Here is an 18515-nt window from a genome sequence, read left to right on the forward strand (position 1 = left end):
TGCTAATAGTTGGCCCTGATCTATAATTAGGTCAAAGGCTAAAGCGGCATGATCACTTAATGTATTTGTTATTACTCTAAAACTCTTCGTCTTATTTACAAGGGTCGCTGTGGTCAGAATGTAATCAATTGTTGATTCACTACCCCTTCCAAGGTAGGTGGGGTCCAGTTTTCCACAGAGGGGTTTTATTTCATTGCGTATTACCAAGTCCAGACTGGATAAAGTTTCATTTAAAAAATCACCCACCACTGAATGGCTAAAGTGCGTTATTTGCTCGTCTGTTTCGTACCCCATACCACAGATATTACTACTACACACAATACTTGGGGGTTCTAGACCTTGTGTTTGTCTTATCCCTATAAGGAGTTCTTGCGGAGGGCCCCGAGTGTTTTTACTCTCTCGCTTTCTACTAAGTTGTCATACATATTTACGTGGAGAAAGACCCGCTTTCTCTGGAAAGACAATTTCAAGATCTGATAATTGGATTCTAGGCTGAGTACGGTAGTTTCTAGCCCTGGTACCGTATTCGCTATAAAAGTTGTCAATCCGCCCTTTGCCCTACCGTGGGTGCTTGCAATGCCTGGGGAAAAATACGTTTTATACCCCGTCAGATGCATTTCTGTAGTAAGCCAGGTCTCCTGGAGGGCTAAGACTTGATAGTCTTTAGCAAACTCTGAGAGACTGCCATCCATAATTTTTACACGGAGGCCCGCAATATTCCAGAACATAATTTGCATTTTTAATGCTTTCCTACCAGGGTCAGATCTTTCATCCATACAACTATCATTGTTTAAGGCAGGTGTCCCCAAAACCAAGTGTCGTCCCTCATTTGTTAGAGCAGATGTGGTACTAGTTGTATTCGCCAGGATAGGATTTCCCCCCCTCCCCCCGGGTATCATGTTCGATCGAGCCAGCTGATTTTCACCTTCTAACTTAAATCTTTCTGGGGGATCTTTAAGAATGGTGTCACCCTGCAGACTGATGGATTCCGCCAGAGTGAAGTTTACTAGGGAAGGTCGTCTACTGTCGAGTCAATCTACTTCCTCCAGCCCAAACAGCGTTGAGAAAGGATTAAAAGTGGGTATGTTGAATTCTGGAAATGATTGGTAGTTATTATTCTGATTCCCCCACTGTGGCTGTGAATATACTGGTTGATGAGATTGATTAAAAAAAAAATTCTGGAAAGGTTGATAGCCTACTTCTCTCCGGTTTGGACAATATTTTTTCATTGGGTTATGTTTTAGATTTGTCATCAATTCTCGTGGATAGAAATAGCTAACATAATGTGTAGAAATATTATCTCCCCCTATGTGCTCAAACCAATCACCAATGCACCTCGCCGCTCTATGGTCCTTGAAGTTTATTATTATGACGTCCCCCCTCTTGTCTTTTGGTCTTGATCCCACCCAGACAGCCTTACTGTTAAAATTTCCCCGTTTACATGTGCAGGAGAGGTCTATTTTGTTTCAGCCAATAGATTTATTTATTTTATTTATTTATTCAAAGTTTTATATAGCGCGAACAAGATCCTTACAGATATCAGAGCGCTTCACAAAGACAGGGTAGGGGCAGTAGGAATGAGCAGAGGTAATTGGAGCAACGTAAGTCACAAACATAATAGGATAATAATAACGTATATAAAACATATCAATATACAATCAGTTAGACAAATAATATAAGACGACCATTGATCCCCCTACAGAGGTGTTCAGGTGCACCTTGGGTGTGTGGAAGGCTTATACCAATGTTTTAGTATAGAGAGAGCATTGAGTGGGGGCATCGGGAGAGTGAATCTGTGGCTCAGCGTGTATCATGTATTGGTCGGTAGTAAGCAAGTAGCGTAGTAGTGTCCCCATCAGGTAGAGGTATAGTGCCAAAGGGCAAGGTGCGCATTGACACAAGGCAATGCAGGGTCTCTGATCAGCACCTATAACGTTCCGGAGATCTTGGCCAGAAGGATGTTTTCACCTCTTTCTTGAAGAGTGCAGTGGAGGAGATACGCCTGGTTTCAGGAGGGAGCGCATTCCAAATCCTGGGTGCCATTCCTGAGAAGGAGCGCTTGTAAGTTTTCTCTTTCCGGGAATCTACGCGGTTTCAGGAGTAGATTTTTTGAGCTTCTATTGGTTCTCGAACCTCCTGATATAGACAACTTTTGGGCGAGGTAGTTGGGTGCATTGTGGTGCACGGCCGCGTGTGTCATAACTGCAATTTTTAGCTGTATTCTGGCTTCAAAAGGCAGCCATTTTAGGGACTTTAAGTCTGGGGATATATGCGAATGTTTTCTTGAGCCAGTGATGAGTCTCGCAGCAGCGTTCAGGAGGCTCTTAAGGGTGCTGTTGTGGATAGCGGGAGTCCGCTGAGGCCACAATTCCGTAGTCTATTCGAGGGATGACTAACGCTTGTACAGCAGTTTTGGAAGTCTTCAGCAGGGAGGAAGGGTTTAATTTTCCTCAGTGTGTTGATTTGGAAATTAGCTGCTTTTGTAGCTTTGCTGACATGCTGCTGCATGTTGAGCTTGGCGTCCAGTGTGATGCCTAGGGATTTCGCTGAGTCCACGATGGTGGGTTGGACATTGAGTGCTGTTAGGTTGTTGAGCCATGTTTGGGTGGTGGAAATTTTCGCCGGGGGTGAGATGAGTAGGAACTCAGTTTTCAGAGCATTTAGTTTGAGGTGGTTATGGGCTAGCCAGGCTTGAGTGTTAATAAGCGTGGAATTCAGATGTTTGATATCATCCGGGGATTGAAGCTTTAGGTACAGTTGTGTGTCGTCGGCGTACATATGGAATTGGACACTGGAAGCTTGTAGCAAGGTGGTAAGCGGTTCCATGACAAGGTTGAACAATGTAGGGGAGAGGGAGGATCCTTGTGGAACGCCTAGATCTGCAGGCACAGGTGAAGATAGCACATTGTCGATCTTGAACTTCTGAGACCGGTTGTGAAGGAAGGACGAAAACCATTTGAGAACTGTTCCCGATAGACCCATTCTAGTGCTTAGCAGCTCCAGCGAGTTCTCGTGTTTGACCGTGTCAAATGCTGACGAGAGGTCGAGAAGGATGAGGAGGCAGGACTCATTGCGATCAAGAATTTGGAGGGCGTCATCAATTATGTGTGTCATAGCTGTTTCTGTGCTATGTTTCGCTCGGAAGCCTGATTGATGAGAGTTGAGGAGGTCAAATTGGTCAATGTGTTTTGTTAGTTGGAGTTTCTCCAGCAGTTTGGCCAGGGTGGGGATATTGGTGATGGGGCCGGTAATTGTTTAGGTCGGACGGATCAGCTGTAGGTTTCTTGAGGAATAGGCGTGACTTGCCCCACCTTGAGGGAGTCTGGAATGAGGCCTTGTTGCAGGGAGCTGTTGATGATTTTGGTCCAGAGAGGGAGGAGCAAAGGGATGAAGTCTTTTACAGCATTAGCAGGTAGAGGGTCTGTGAGGTGATTAGAGGGCTTCAAGGGTGCAGAGCAGTTTGTATATTGTTTCTTCCGAGTAGGTATCGAAGTACAGCCAAGATGCCTTGTTTTTAGGTTGAGTGTTAGCCATTCTGGTGTGGTTGGGGAAACGGCTTACATCCATGATGAGGTCATTTCTTATGTTGTCAGTCTTTAGCTTAAAGAAAGCAGCGAAGGCTTCACAGTGTGGGGCGTCGCTTGTTGTGCTGTTTGATGGTAGGGGTTGTGTCTTTGTTTGGGTCTTGATTAGTTCGAATAGTTTTCTTGGCCTGTTTTTTGCTTGGTCCAACTGACTGCTGAAGAAGTCCAACTTTGTGCGCTTTATTTTCCTGAAGTAGCATTTCTCTTGCTTTTAAGCCTTTTGAGGTGCAGTGCTGAAGGGTCCGATCTCCAGGTGCGCTCTGCCATTCGCATAGTACGCCTGTCGTCATTGAGGCTATCGTCATACCAGGGGTTAGATGTTTTGGTGGAGACTCTCTTCAGTTGCAGTGGGGCGACTTCATTGACTATTGTATTCATAGATTCAAGGTAGTGGTCAGTCAGTGATTGAACATCCGAGGCACCAGATGGGGGAAGGAGGAGATTGCCGATGTGGGGAGGCAGGGTAGATGGGTTAAGATTCTCATGTCCCTCTTGGCATGTTTTTGGATTTGATTGGTTGAGCCGGGGTTGGGTTTAAACTTTTTTTCATTGATAAAGAAGGCGCATGGTAGAATCGCCTCCAGTTGTGTAGAATTCTCTTGGCAATGATGAGGTCAAGTTCGCGCCTTTGTCGTGTGTTGGTTTATCGCATATTTGGGTGAGGTCAAGTGCATTGAGGAAAGTTTTGAGACTATTCACCACTGTGTCTTTCTGATCGTTCCAATGGAGATTTGAAGTCACCCAGGTAGATTTGGGTGGTCTGCCGACCGGCATTGGAGGTGATCAAGTCCATGAGTTGTTTGAGTGAATATGAGATTGTCACCAGGCGGGTGATAGATGAGATGTAAAGCACAAACTTGTTTGCCCTCATGGTGATGTCGAGGCAGAGGAGTTCACAGAGGAGAGGGAAGGGAGGTGACTTTAGTAACGGAGAGGTTGCTCCTAAAAATGCATGCAATTCCCCGCCCGTCTTGTCTGAGGACCTGTCTAGCCTAATGATTGATAGTTAGGGGGGACTAGTATGTCCATAATCGGGGTGGAGGCTTCAGTAAGCCAGGTTTCTGTTAGAATGGCTAGGTCCAGATCCCTAGCTGAGACGAGGTCAGCGATGTCGAGGAGTGTTTATGGCAGATCTGCAGTTGAGTAGGATGCATTTGAGTTTGGATAGAGAAGGGTGGTCGAGCTTTCTAGAGTGAGGGGAACTTTTCTGAGGTTGTTAGGGACGGAACCTCTGTTGTTGAGTGTTGGGAGCCTCAGAGGGTTGTAAGAATTGGTGGGTATGGGGATGTGTGTGTTGGATATGTGTTTTACCGGACCTGGGCCATAAGAGTCTAGGAGAGAGCATAGGTCGCGGTCCGACAATGTGTTGAGGACACGACGGGGGCGTGGAGTTATTGCGAACGGGATAGTCGGCCAACGCTGGTGTCGTTGGAGGCGAGGGTATGTAGGGCGGGTGCGTCGTTTGTAGGTAGAGGGATGATGGGAGGTAGACTGGGCTGTGATGAGAGAAGGTCTTTGATTGCGTGGACATCTATTTTGATTTGTAGAATATCTCTTTGAGTTGTTGGAGGGTGGATAAAGTCAGGCAGGAGGTGTATTGGGGATGGCGTGGTGGTGAGAGCCATTGGCGATGTTGTGTAGTGAGCTGGAAAGCGGGCAGGGTATCGAAGGGGGGGATGTACTCGCGTTGATGGAAGGTTCTTGCGGTGCTAATGAGTGGGATGGCCTTCAAAGTGTGGGCGTGTTGTGGGCGAGGGTGTGGGTGAGGTAGGTGAAATAGGCGGTGGGTGGGAGGCATAGGTAGTGACGTCAGTGGGAGACGAGCCGGTGAATAGAAGAGCGAGTGGAGGCTGAAGACAGTGGGGGAGACAGGAGGGTAATGCGGGCTGAGTATAGGAGAAGAGGGAGGGGGATGCTAAGGTAGAGGAGACGGTATGTTCTGTATCTTTTGTTGGGAGGGTGAGAGTGTCGAGGGTGGGAGTGGGGAGGGAGCTAGGCGGGAAAGATGTCCGCCGTGGGTGGAATGGGAGGGAGGGGTGGATAAATTCCGGCTGGTGTGTGTTCAGATGGTGCGTGTTGTGGGTGAGAGTTGTTGTGTCAGGTGTGAGAGTCTCGTGGGTGGGAGTGGGGAGGGGGCTGGGGAGGGAGCGGGTCTACCACGTGGGGATGGGGGGGGTGGATAGACTCCGATCGGTGGTGTGTTCAGATGGTGGCGTGAAGTGGGTGGGAGTTGTTATGTCAGGGGGGAGGGGAATGGAGGGAGTATGAGTGGGAAACGAGGGGTTAAGTTAAGGGGCGGCTAGTATATGAGGTGGGGATATTTGTGACGGTCCTAGGGGAGTGTGGGCGTTAACAATAGGTGGGACATTTACTGGGGTGCTGGGGGTAGAGGTGTTGTAGGTGGGGGCTGCGACGTCAGGGGTGATAGTGCTGGTGTGTTTTTTGGTGGGGTCCTCAGTTTGGAAAGGTGCTCTTGAACTTGGGAACAAGTTGTCTAGTAGTTCCAGGTTCTTGTCCGTAGATTGAATTAGGACAATCCCGTTATTGTAGATAGTAATGGTAGTCTGCCAGGGAAGAGGTGGGAAGGTGTGATGGAGAGAGTTAGGCCATGAGTTGTTTTCCTGGTGGTGGAGACGGTGAGTAGGGATATGAACGCTTTTCTCCATTGGGCTCTGCGTGCAGTGTGGAAGATGATATCAGTATTCAGGGCTCCCTTACCGATGAGAAGTAGGTGTCAGCAAAGGTGTTTCCGGGTGCAGCCTCACAAGTTATGTTTAAAACGTTTATTGCTTTTTTGGAGAGTGTGAAGGGTAGTTAATTCTAAAGTGTGCTTGCCGTTGAGCTCCATTTTGGAGTGAAGTGATGTTGGGTGTAGGAGATCAGGACGACAATAAGAAAACTGTCAGCCGCTAGTTACAGGGCAGAGGAATGACATTAGTGAGTGGCCAACTGTATAAAAGATAGAGGTCAGTGTAAATCGAAAAACAAACAAAACAGTGCAGGTGTGGCCTACCTGTTGTGTCCTATATGCGGGGTAGCAGTCAGCTTACACCATGGACAAAATATGAGAGGTGGAAACCGATTAGGTAGAAATCAAATTACACATCAGAATGTCCTAGGTAACAGCAGCGTAGTCAAGTGTAGAAAGTGGCTGGGTGCAGTTTACATGACTAAACGAGTGAATGACGGTAGTAATAATCAGTGCAGCTCGTGAGGTAGCTTATATCGAAGAATCAACAAATAAATAGGTAGCGAACACTGAATGGTGAGTGATAGGGATGAGGGTGAGATAGGTGTATCTTACCACATATACAATATAGAAAAGGGCTGAGCTACTTATGAATTACTGAATCCGAGGAGGCACAAAAGTAATACACGAGTGCAAGAACAAATGTCAACCGTAGGTTGCATAGCATAAATGGGGCACTAGCGAGTGGCCAAATATCCAATATGTGAGGTAGCGATCGGTGTCGTCCAGGAGTAAACCGTGAGTTGGTGCAGCATACAAAAATGTACAGGTAAAATGAGGTAGCAATCAGTTAAATGGAACCAACCGTGATGCTAAAGAGTGTCCAGAATTAACCCAAATGTAAGGGTAGCATCAATGTAATCCAGTAGTATAAAGTGAATGGGTGTAATTTACAACTTAATGAGGTATATGAGGTATCAATCAGTGCATAGTAGGGATAGAAGTGAGATGGGATCAGCTAACAAAAATATACGCTATGCAAATAGGGATAGAATACTAAATACCTGCTGGAATAAATGCTAAGGATATACTGGTACCAGTATAGGTGCAGACTTAGGTTACAATAGACACATAAGACTCTAGTGCTCAACCAGTAAAATATGAGAGCAGGTTACATAAAATGTGTGAAATACCATCTATAATACTGCAATAAAAGGCAGCCATTTAGTCCCACGAAGAATTAGATGCAGCGCTAGGCAAAGTCTGTGATGGGTGGGATTGGTATAAATGGCCAGTTCTAAGGATATGTTCAATGATGGGAATGACTAGTCCAAGATGGCCGCCAAAGCAGCCGCCAAGTAGGGGGATAGTATCATTGGTCCTCTTTCTGTTGTTGCTGTTTTCAAAGCAGGGAAAGCAGTTTCAGATTCTATTCCGGCTGGCTCGGACCTTGCATTCCAGGGGAGTGTTATCTTCAGTCTGGTTATCTTAGTTATCTTAAGTGGTGCTGCTGAGGGGCCTCGTGGACTCAGGCGTGGTGCAAGAGGGGATTAATTGCAGTTTATGGCCCCGGCCATTTTGAGCAGAGATGTTTTGCAAAACCAACGAAAAACGAATGGGGCAAAGTAGAGACCTTTCCCCATCAAACGGATGGGGCAATGTCAACACTGTAAACACCTTTTCCAGCTTTCTCCTGATGAGTTAGGCGCCTTTTCCAGCTTTCGCCTGTTGAGATATGCAGCAAAGAGTAGTTATAATGCTGAGTAAAATTTACCGCATTCGCCGATCAGCCGCTGCAGCCGCCACCTATTCTGCTGTGGAGCCGGCGTCTCTGATCCTATGTTGCTCTATTTCCCGCTCGTCTCAGAAACCAGCGCAACAGTCTGCCTTTCTTTCGTGGGGCGGGTGGGGCCTCTCTCCGCCCTCGGGGCTGCCGTGAGTCTTGTCAGGCCGCTCCGGTAGATCGACCCCCTTAGCCAGGAGCCCTCCTACAGGCAGCACAGGGCTCGTAGCTTCGAGCGCGGCCAGCGCCGCGAGACCCCACAGACCGGTGAAGTCCCTGGGGCCCTCCTGCGGCTCACTCCCCTCAGGACCGCTCCGGTGTTGCTGCGGATGCCCTCAGCCCGTCAGGAGCCCTCCCGCAGGCAGTGAAGTGCTCACTGTGCGTGCGTCAGGCGGCTCCTCTCTGCATTTCCCCGCCAGTCGCAGCAGCCTGCGCACCAACTCGCGCCTCTGCCTTGGAGCGGTCGGGGGGGTGGGCGGGGGGCCTCACTCATCTCCCCAGCGTCGCTGCGAGTCCTCTTCTGTGGTGTGTGTCGGTCACCGAGGTGCGGGTAGCACGGTGCACTCTGCAGGCTCCCGGAGTTCCAGCCGCCCTGTCCCACTGACGCGACGGGGGGGAAAGTCCAGAGTCACGGCGTTGCGATGTGTCCAGTGGCCGGTCGGTGCTCCTCAGACTCCAGGCTCCGTCGTCGATCAGGTTCGTAATTCAGTAATCCAGTTACTTGTGGAATCCTGTTACTTGTTTTGTTGATCCAGTTACTTTTCTTTCTGCTTCTGATGGGTCTGATGGGTGCTAATCGGGATAAAGCCCGAGGCGGGGTCCCAAGCACTGGGAGCTCTTCACAGGAGCTCCTACCAGGCGGCCATCTTGGCACTAAGATAGTTTTGTTTTTTAAGGCATGGTAGTTCTTTCTAACCCCCTCTGCTAATTCCGGAACCCCAGTCATAATGATTGTGTATGGGGCTGATTCCGGGGGTAAATCCACTATCCTAGGTGTTGGTCTTTTTGGGCGCTGAATTTGCTGTTCTCCCTTCTCCCTATCTGGTTTATATCTCAAGGGTGGGTCGGTCTTCGCAGGGGGGGGATTTATTTCTGCTTGGTTGTTCTCTGCAGCCTTTTCCCCCCCTGTCAGTTTCAGTAGTTCCATTTTTTACTTGAATATTTACAGGTAACTTTGGTTTTTCTTTATTAGTTATTTTTTTTGAGGATTTTGCTAATGCTTTTTTCCCCTGGGTAATGCCGGATTTTGGGGGTACGCCGCTAGTAGATGGTTGTTCTGGTAGTGGGACAGTGGGAACAATAGAATTTATCATAGAATTTTTAGGCTGTGATAACAATTTCGTTAAAGCCAAGGTGTTCCCTTCTATTTGCTTACCCAACTTATCTAGATGTGTGCTTATTAATCTCGTTCTCTCCAGGAGAGGGAGCAAAAGTGACTTCACTATAACCTCTATTTTTGAGAGGAGCTCACTATCCAGATTTTTATCAGGAAGTGACCCTGTTATGTTATTCATTATAGGTGGGTCATTGGACTTGGGAGACCGTGTAAGTGGGGGGGTTGAATCCAAGGTGATGAACGTGCTTGGAGACGAGAGAGAAACTAGTCTTTCTTTTTTTTGGCTGGTTTTCTGCTTGTTCTAAGATAACCGGGGAAGAAACAGGTAGTTTGGGCGAGCTGGATAATCTCGATAAATTGGGGCTGACTTGAAGATTAGAGGGGGATGTCACATCATAGCTGTTAGTCCTATTATTTTCCTCGTTGTTTTCCTCATCCCCCACAGCCCCTAGGAGGGAGAGAGAAGTGATGTTAGTGGGGGGGGGGGGTAGCACTCAGGGAATCTAAGGCTATCACGTCAGGTGAACGTGCTTTCCCAATCAGACCTAGGGAGGAGCGCTTACCAGTTAGTAAGTCCATCGATAAGCGTCTTTCTGTGTCTGCAATTTCTTTTTCTAGGACAATAGTTACCCGTTTAAAAAATGTATCTATTGTGCCTGTTACTGCCCCCTTCGATGTATTAACAGTTATGTTCCTTGTTTTTCCAGTATCTGAAGACATGGTTATGCAGGGATAACAACTTCCATATGTAACCACAGTTAACGGCGAACAGTAACAATGTCTTATAGTTCGTCGCTCTTTACCCGCTTTTCAACAGATGGTAATGGGAATAGGTCTCTTACCGGGAAACAAATGTTAGGGGGCTGGCCCGTCCCGTCCTTTATCGACCTTTGACGGCCTTAGACGGCCCGCCCTTTGCCCGGGCTACGTCCCGCGATGCGCGTTAGCAATTCCGCTTTTGTAAGAGGGGGCGCGGCTCGGCCAGGAAGAGGAACCAGCTGGAGATCTTTCAGAGAATGCTGGTCCTCGCAGTCCCGGTCTCCGCACCTCTCGCCTCTACAGCCACGCTAGTCCGGTTCTCTTGGCAGCAACTACAGGGTCCACAAAAGGCAGGGACCTCAACGCGCTCCGTGGATTGATGGGCAAGTCTTCACAGGTTAACTCGAGCGGGGGCCGCGAGAGGTGATATGGCAATGGGCGGGGGGTGTGGCGCTGAGAGGGGGCGCGGCTCGGCCGGGAAGAGGAACCAGCTGGAGATCTTTCAGAGAATGCTGGTCCTCGCAGTCCCGGTCTCCGCACCTCTCGCCTCTACAGCCACGCTAGTCCGGTTCTCTTGGCAGCAACTACAGGGTCCACAAAAGGCAGGGACCTCCACGCGCTCCGTGGATTGATGGGCAAGTCTTCACAGGTTAACTCCAAACTCGAGCGGCACTGGATGTACTAGTACGAAAGAACTAAGTTCACCCAGTAAGGTATTATGCAAAGTAAGGAAAACTTCGCTTACCATGACAAACTGAGTTAGAAATGAAAACAAGAAAAGCACTGGCGTTTTAGAGACTCCACTTAACGGGTCTTAGGCAGTCTCTTGTTTGTCATCACAAGTTAAAACAAAAGAAGTTACAACTTAATCTTCTATCATATGACAGCGATTCCCGTAGAAATTGACCTTGCCTAAAATGTAAATATTAACAGATTTTTTTCCCTTGAGTTTGATCTTAAACAATGTTGAACAAAACTTATAATGAACTTTGACTGTTTTTCTTAGGCTGGCCAAAACTCAAATGGGTTGTAACCGACTCAAGGTATCTCTCCAAGTCGCCCAAGGACTGGCAGCCGCACATCTCTGTAGCAGGCACGGAACCAGCCTACATCGAGGTAAAGAGAAGGACGCTTCAGCTGGTGGGCAGGCTCGAGATAGAGATGTAGTAACAGTTAGTGTAGATTTGTACGCATAATGCTGATTATTACAGGAAACACATAATTTGATGCGTGGATATGTGCAACAGTGATCGCATTTGTGAAAGCAGCTTGTGAAAGCAGCTGAAAACAATCTGTTTATATTGTGACAGATTTAATAAATTCACTCGACATTTTAATGTTACATTGTAGCACTGTTGTAATCAATTCTTCTCACGAAGCCTAGCTTATGACCTCCTTTGGTGAGAAAAGACAATAAAGACGTGACTCACATTTGCTCTTTTCCCATCAAATATTTTGTGTTCTAGTCTTCCACTAAAACAATACCTGGTTGTTATTTTCCACCTAAAGATAAAAAGCTTGTGAGCATCAGTCAGTGATGGGCTTATTTAGAGCTATGAGTTAGTTCTGAAACATGTCAAATTGTACTCCTTTGTTAGCCTATGCACTTACAATCAGGTTTCCTTCATAATCAGTGCATAAACTAGAATTGGATGCAGGAGTGGTAGAAGTACTGGTTGTTCACACTGTTCCTCAGTGATAAATACGATATAAGGTTTTAATTAAGTGCTATAATCTGCACCTGCAGGCAGTAATGTCTGTTAAATTCCAACACATCAGTTGTAAATTGAGCCACTGGAGTTATGCAGCAGGGGAGGGCCAAATTATGCGGTTGAGTTGATTTAATTATGTGGTAAGAGAAGGCAAATTATGCAGCGTAATGCGGCACATTTTGTGATAGTATTGTCATTTTTACAAATGTGAGCTCTGTATCAGCAAAGGTTTCAGAACCTTAGTACAAGTTTAACAAACACCTCAGTAAGCAACTGTAAGGTGACCAGTAAGCCTTTGCAAAGGGCCTTCTGTTGTGCAACAACACATGTTGCCGAGGTTTTAGTTACTTTTGACCCATTTGAGTTAGAAAATATTTTTGGGGATAAAACGCAGATTATGCAGAAAATGATGGATTATGTGGCAGATACGGCAAGTTCATAAATATCTGGAAAACACTGCAGCTCCAAAATCATATGAATACAGTGGCCCTGGTTATAGTCTGTTGGTGGTTGTTCAGGCCCATAATGAGGGCTAATGAACAGCCATTATTGCTGTTCAAGGAATGATCAATAAGGCTATTGGTGTTTCCTCAACACCTTGTAGGAAGCATTCTCTCACATGCAGGCGAGATCAAGAAAGCTGCTCTAAGAGAAAGATGCCTTTTACGTCTCAGCTGACAAGAACTGTTATTTCGAATGCCTTATATAAACTTAAAGTATGCTTTCAATAAGGCCCCCTTTGTCAGGATTGGGTGGCTTTGGTGTCCATCAAACTTCCTTGCTCCTGAATCAATGGTTTTCCTCTCTGTTCTTGCCCTTTTTTTGGTATCCCTGCACCCCCATCCATTCCCAAAATTATACATTTCTTAAATTGTTATCCTTAAATGTATATGTTGGGGGCCTAGAAGCTGCAAAGTGCTGCCAGGCTGCTCGTTTAACTTTTCTTCCTTGATTGTTCTTTGTCTGTGCTTGTTTTTGTTTGTAACAGGCTATTTTTACCTCATTACCCCTCCCATTTTCTTCTTGTCCCTCTTCCTATCTCTGTGCTTGTTATACTTAAAGAAAAATAGTTTATGTATCTGTTTTACACTTTTTTTTATGAGTATAAGACAGCTCCAAAGTGCTGCCAGGCTTTTTGCCTCCCCCTCACCCCCATTTTATTTCCAGACCGTCCGCCATATTATAACAGTAAACTAAAATGTTCAAAATACGTCATGATGCAAGCACCACAATACACATGTACGTATCACAGGCCATTTTGCATTGCATTTTCTTTAGTAGAAAAGCCCATTCAACATTGTTGCCCTTTTTAAGAATTTTCCACTGCTTGTTTTCTGAGCAGCAGCGGTTCAGTTTCTTTCCTGGTACCCCTGCTAAAAGACAATGCTTGTCCACATACTTGCTGGAACGAGAGGGGAAACAAGCCTTAACTGACAAAGACATACAGAAGAATGTTTTATTTTTCACTTCCTAGGCGATGGATAGGGTTTAGTTTCACTTAAAGCTTTGCCTAAATCTTGTGTACAGAAGACCAGAGGTTTTAACCTAGAGCAGTGGCACTTGGAAAGGAAATGAAATGCTGCAGCTCAGAATAAAAACTCATTCTATCTGGCTCTATTACATTAGCCAAAAAAAATAGGGGTTATGCAGGACAGGACTCAACCAGCTCACCCGATGGACCTGGAAGTTGGCAGTCACAAAATGTTCTCTGAGCGGGCGTGGGATGATAACTATGGCCTGCCCAGGGTGCATTCTGATTGGCTGTCCAGGTTCCATTGTTCCAATCCGGGTGCACATAATGCATACAGGCCTGTTGCATTATTAGTTCACACTATCTGGACTTAAATGAATATAACATCTAGGTATTGACAGGCATTCAGATGTTTGTTTCACATCTGTCTGTTACTTCAACAGTTTGGGATATTGTTACATCACAGTTTGGTTTTTCACAGCAGCACATGAGAATTTTGTTTGCAATCTTGACAGCACTAATTAATCAATTTGATACATAGCATTATAATAAAATGTCTTCTTTTGGTTGCATTGGCACACTCCTCTTGGATATTAGCCTTTGAGAACAACCTCATTCAAATAAGCAAGAAGTAAAATGCTCAGATGATCATTCCTATAGTAACCCTAGAGGAACTAGAACTCTTCTGAAAACCGCGTTCCTCATTTCTGATTCTTGGATATTCTGTGGCATCTAGCAGAGCGTACCGTGATAAGATGTTATGGGCTCACACTCAAATCTCACCCAGTTATTTCCATTTGTGTTCATCAGTACAAGACGAGTAAAGAAGGCAGTGTGATGGGGGTGACGATATCTCGAATCGCAATGTTGTCTCAAAGTCAAGCTCTCTCTCAGGCCTGCAACTATACTGAAGGTAGGTCCTTGTAAAACACTTTGTAGGGAGAGTCCTAAAACATGTTGGAAACAATGCTAGAACCCTGGCACCACCCCTTTGAGTTGTGCGAAGTACACTCGCTACCCACCTTTATTGACTCGTAGCAATTGCTTTCTGGTTGGCCGTGGGCTTCAATAAAATGCTATTATTTTTTTTTTTTTTTTTATGTTTGTACTTCTATTTAACAGAATTTTGAAGAGCCAGATATTAGTGAACATTGATCTAAATTCGGAATGTCATTGATTAATTTCATATTCATTTTGCTCACACAGAAAGATTATTTTTCAACAGCATGTTTGTAAAAATGTCAACATGAGTTACTGTTACCGCTTGCTCTGCAGGATAATATTTTAATGCCACATATCAGCATAACTCATTGATGATTTAATACTGATGGCAGATTGCATGCTCATTTCATTTGCCTGCTTCGTTACTTGCGGTAATATGTCCTTGCAAGAATATCCTTCATCGCTACACTCATCCAATGCCTACTGAAGCTCTCACAGTATGCTTTCTTCCTCTGTTTGAACGGTTAAGACAGTTGCTCCCTTACTTTTATACATATAGGGTTAACAGTGACAGGTAAGCAGGTTTCAGAGGCAAGCAGCACAAGAATACATGGTCTCCTTTTGTAGATAAATATAGGATGACTCACTCCATTTTATGTACTCCAAACCCCCACCTTACAAAAAAGACTATGCTCCTGTGGCTGACTTAAAATGGGAGGGTTTCCGGAATGCAATGAGGTTTGATAGGAATATGATGGTCTAAATGTTGATATGTGGTTTTCCTTTTTATTTGCTTCTGATTTTATTGATGAAAATCTGTGAAAGACAGAAAAAAGCTATTGCAGAGTGTGCACTATAACACCCACAGTTCATTTCAGGTCAGGCATTGTACAGAAAAGGTTTACGGAGAATCCTTCTCTCTGTTCCCAAACAGTGTAGAACGTTTTCAGTCCTTATAGTCCGCTCCTCCTAAACCATTCAATACATGTTTGTGATTAAGAATAATGGACAAGTCCCATTCTTGTGAAAGCAAAGCTGTTCTTGCTGAAGACACCCTTTTTTTCTGTCAGGTGAAACGATTGTCAACGTGCTCGACTTCAAGAGAGATGCTGGTTTATGGCATGGTATATTGACGGTAAGTTGAAATCTTCTTTTTCATAAACCACTATTTAATCTGCAGTTTATGTATACTATTGTAAAAACTGGTCTGTGCATAATAGAGTAGATTTCTAGATAAGTAATCCTTTATCTGGTACAAATAACTTATTAAACATAAATTGCTTGTCGGAGGCGATATTCTTTTATGTGATCACCAACGTGAAATGGTAATATGGAGATTTTTTTTTAAATGTCATTAACGTTTTATATGAGAACTAGCAACACATTTCAGCCAAAACATGTAACTACATAAAAGCAGAGTCACAATGCTCTCTGCTGTACACTAAATTGTCAACCAATTAACTGGATAACCACGTACTAGAAAGGGAAACTGCATGCTGGGATAAACACATACCAGACAAAAATAAATGTTCAAGGCATATTAGCAGCAGATTGTACACATAGCATTAGATCGCCACCTGGTGTTGGGTTCGGATGATTGCAGGTTGTTGTCTTCTTGGAAGAAGTCTTTGTTAGTCCCACGATAGGTGACTCCTCCCTTGGACAATACTGCGCATGGGCATCGGCTCCATCCTTAGATTGTTTTTTTCCGCCACTGTGTTCGGGTGAATGTTTCTCCGCTCCGGCTAGAAAACTACTTTTCTGCAATTTCGAAGCGCAGAACATCCTCAAACTTCTAGAAACTACCTTCGACATCAACCACAAGGCTTTTCGACGCCATCGTTTCCATTCCGGTCATCGAAGTGGGCCGTTATGGCCTATCGACGCCGTGCGGCCTACACCACATGGAAAGAACTCCGTTTAAAAGATGCCCGGTATGTCAACCAAAGTTTCCACATAGCGACCACCACAAGGTCTGCAACCTCTGTCTATCGCCGGAACACAACGAGTCGACCTGCACAGCTTGTGCATCCTTCCGATCAAAGAAAACTATCCGGTATCTGAGGGCCCGTCGACACGAGATGAAGAGATCAGCTCCAGCACCGGAAGATATCTTCGACGGCGAGGTTCCGCTCTTTCCCGAAGAAGACTCACCTGATCTCCAGATCGTATCAGAGGCAGACGACTCAGATGACTCCATTCCATCGGGTCAGCGCGTGAGTACTACTGCCCCTGCACCACATACACATACACTGCCTAAACAGAAGGCAAAGGTCAGCACTCTGCCCAAGGGGCCCATTCGAGACCGAACACCTGCTTCGAAAGCCCCGCCTTCGAACTCGGGTCCGAAGAAATTAACTACGCCTTCCAATGCCTCGACACCGAGCAAGCCTCTTCCATCGGCACCGAAAAATAAAGATGCCTCGGCACCGAAGCCTAAACACCCTTCGGCTCCGACGACAAAAATAGTATTGACACCAAAACCGAACACTGTTCCGGTACCGAAACCAAAAGAAGCACCGGCTCCGAAGCCGTCCACTTCTACACCTTCGGTGCCGAATACCACAAATAATGATTCTGAGGTGCCCAAATCCTCGAACATGCCTACAAAGCCGAAAACAACACCTTCGTCACCGAAAACTACGCCACAGGATGTTATAACACCTACCAAGACTAAAGAAACCAAACAACCTCCGCCGGCACCGAAAAAATCGACACCCAAGAAGGTTGTACAGGAGGAAGAACTTTCAACCAGATCCTCGACAAAAGAAGATATACATAGACCCAAACATAGGTCATGTAGGCGCTACGCCTCTCAAGAAGAGACCAGCAGATACACCACCCACACACACCTGTGGTTCCTGCCAAGAAAAAGGACTGCAACATCTCCTATGCACCCTTCCTCTCCTATACCTCCCTCTTCTCCTGGTTCTCCTCACATCTCACCTCAAATCTCTCCTGTCCATTCTCCATTATCTTCACATTCTCCTTAGCAGAATGATGATGAATATGATTTGGGTGGAGGGGAAGATATAGAAGAACCTGGTTCCTACCCTGTAGAGGAGGGTGTGTGGAACTTTCCAAACACTAGAAATGTGTCTATGTGGGACTTTACAAACCCCCAAAACGTGCCTGACATTCCTGAGCCACAATCATACCCATCTAAACCTTCCCCTCCAGAGGATACCATTGGTTTTGGTCATCTGTTAAACAGAGCTGCTGTATACCATGGAGTCCCCATGCATTCAGATGACATTGAGGAAGATTTTCTCTTAGATACCTTTTATTTACAAAATTGGGGGGATTGTAGAAAAGTCAGCCCATATCGCACCCGATGCCCAGGCTGCTGGTGCAGGGCGACTCTTCGTTTCCATCTTGAATAATTACAAAATAAAGAGACGGGCGCTGGAGGCAGGAAAACAAGAACAGAGTTTATTACTCCAGAGGAGAGCATGTCATTTGGGACGCTCGCATAGTGTCTTCGGGAGGTGCTCTAACAAGTTTCTCTGAGGCTTCGTCTTTTATACACAGGTTTATGACACACACACATCCTCCATTACAATCAGGACATTGTAAAGTACAAAGATATTCCAACACGTGGCTACAGTAAGGGCCCTTATCCTCCATACAATAGGAGGGGGCTGTCATGCAGCTGAGTGTGCTGTTGATTCCGATGGAATGTGTGCTCCTGATCGAATCTCAGGGGGTGGGGTGGTCATGATCAATAGTGGCTCCTTTCAAGAGAGGCGAGTGCATACAGTAGTGGGCAATAAACTGCATCCTCGGGCTAAGGGATGACCAGCGGTCCGTGCAAACAATTAGGTTCAGAGGAAGAGGTCATCAAAGGAGGGGTATTCATGGAGGGACAGGAGGTGTTGGTCAGGCGCGGGGTGCGATTCTCAGAGACAGTCATACGGGAGGGGAGGGCTCGTGACTTGTGCATGTGATAGCGGGGGCGGTCAGGGTGCATGGGGGAAGCTTGCAGGGTCAGGGAAGGGGCGCTGGTGATCGATCGCAAACTGGGAGACCATGATACCTAAAATGGCTGTGTGTACGTGTGTGCATGGGTCTATGCTAGCGGGATAACACAGTCAGTGTTTTAGCGATATTCGTTCTGCTTACAACAAGGGGTACAGTGAACACAAATGAACGCCGCTTATGTATATATATATAATGCCAATTTCAACAGTCGCCGCTTTTAAACATAGCTAGTACATTTGTGTTTACCCCAACTGATGG

The 18515-nt window shown here is 45.9% G+C and overlaps 1 protein-coding gene across 1 annotated transcript in view; it reads left to right on the forward strand.

The window, feature by feature from the left end:
- Nucleotides 1-18515, forward strand: part of DIP2B (DIP2 acetate--CoA ligase B (putative)) — an 805292-nt gene that overhangs the window by 455776 nt on the left and 331001 nt on the right. Inside the window, exons 12-14 of the mRNA XM_078688921.1 lie at nt 11158-11267; nt 14145-14247; nt 15347-15411. Of these exons, the coding sequence (XP_078545047.1) occupies nt 11158-11267; nt 14145-14247; nt 15347-15411 (278 nt within the window). The remainder of the gene's footprint in view (nt 1-11157; nt 11268-14144; nt 14248-15346; nt 15412-18515) is intronic.

The sequence above is a fragment of the Lissotriton helveticus genome, chromosome 1_1 (genome assembly GCF_964261635.1).
Source record: "Lissotriton helveticus chromosome 1_1, aLisHel1.1, whole genome shotgun sequence".
In the NCBI taxonomy this organism is placed as follows: Eukaryota; Metazoa; Chordata; class Amphibia; order Caudata; family Salamandridae; genus Lissotriton; species Lissotriton helveticus.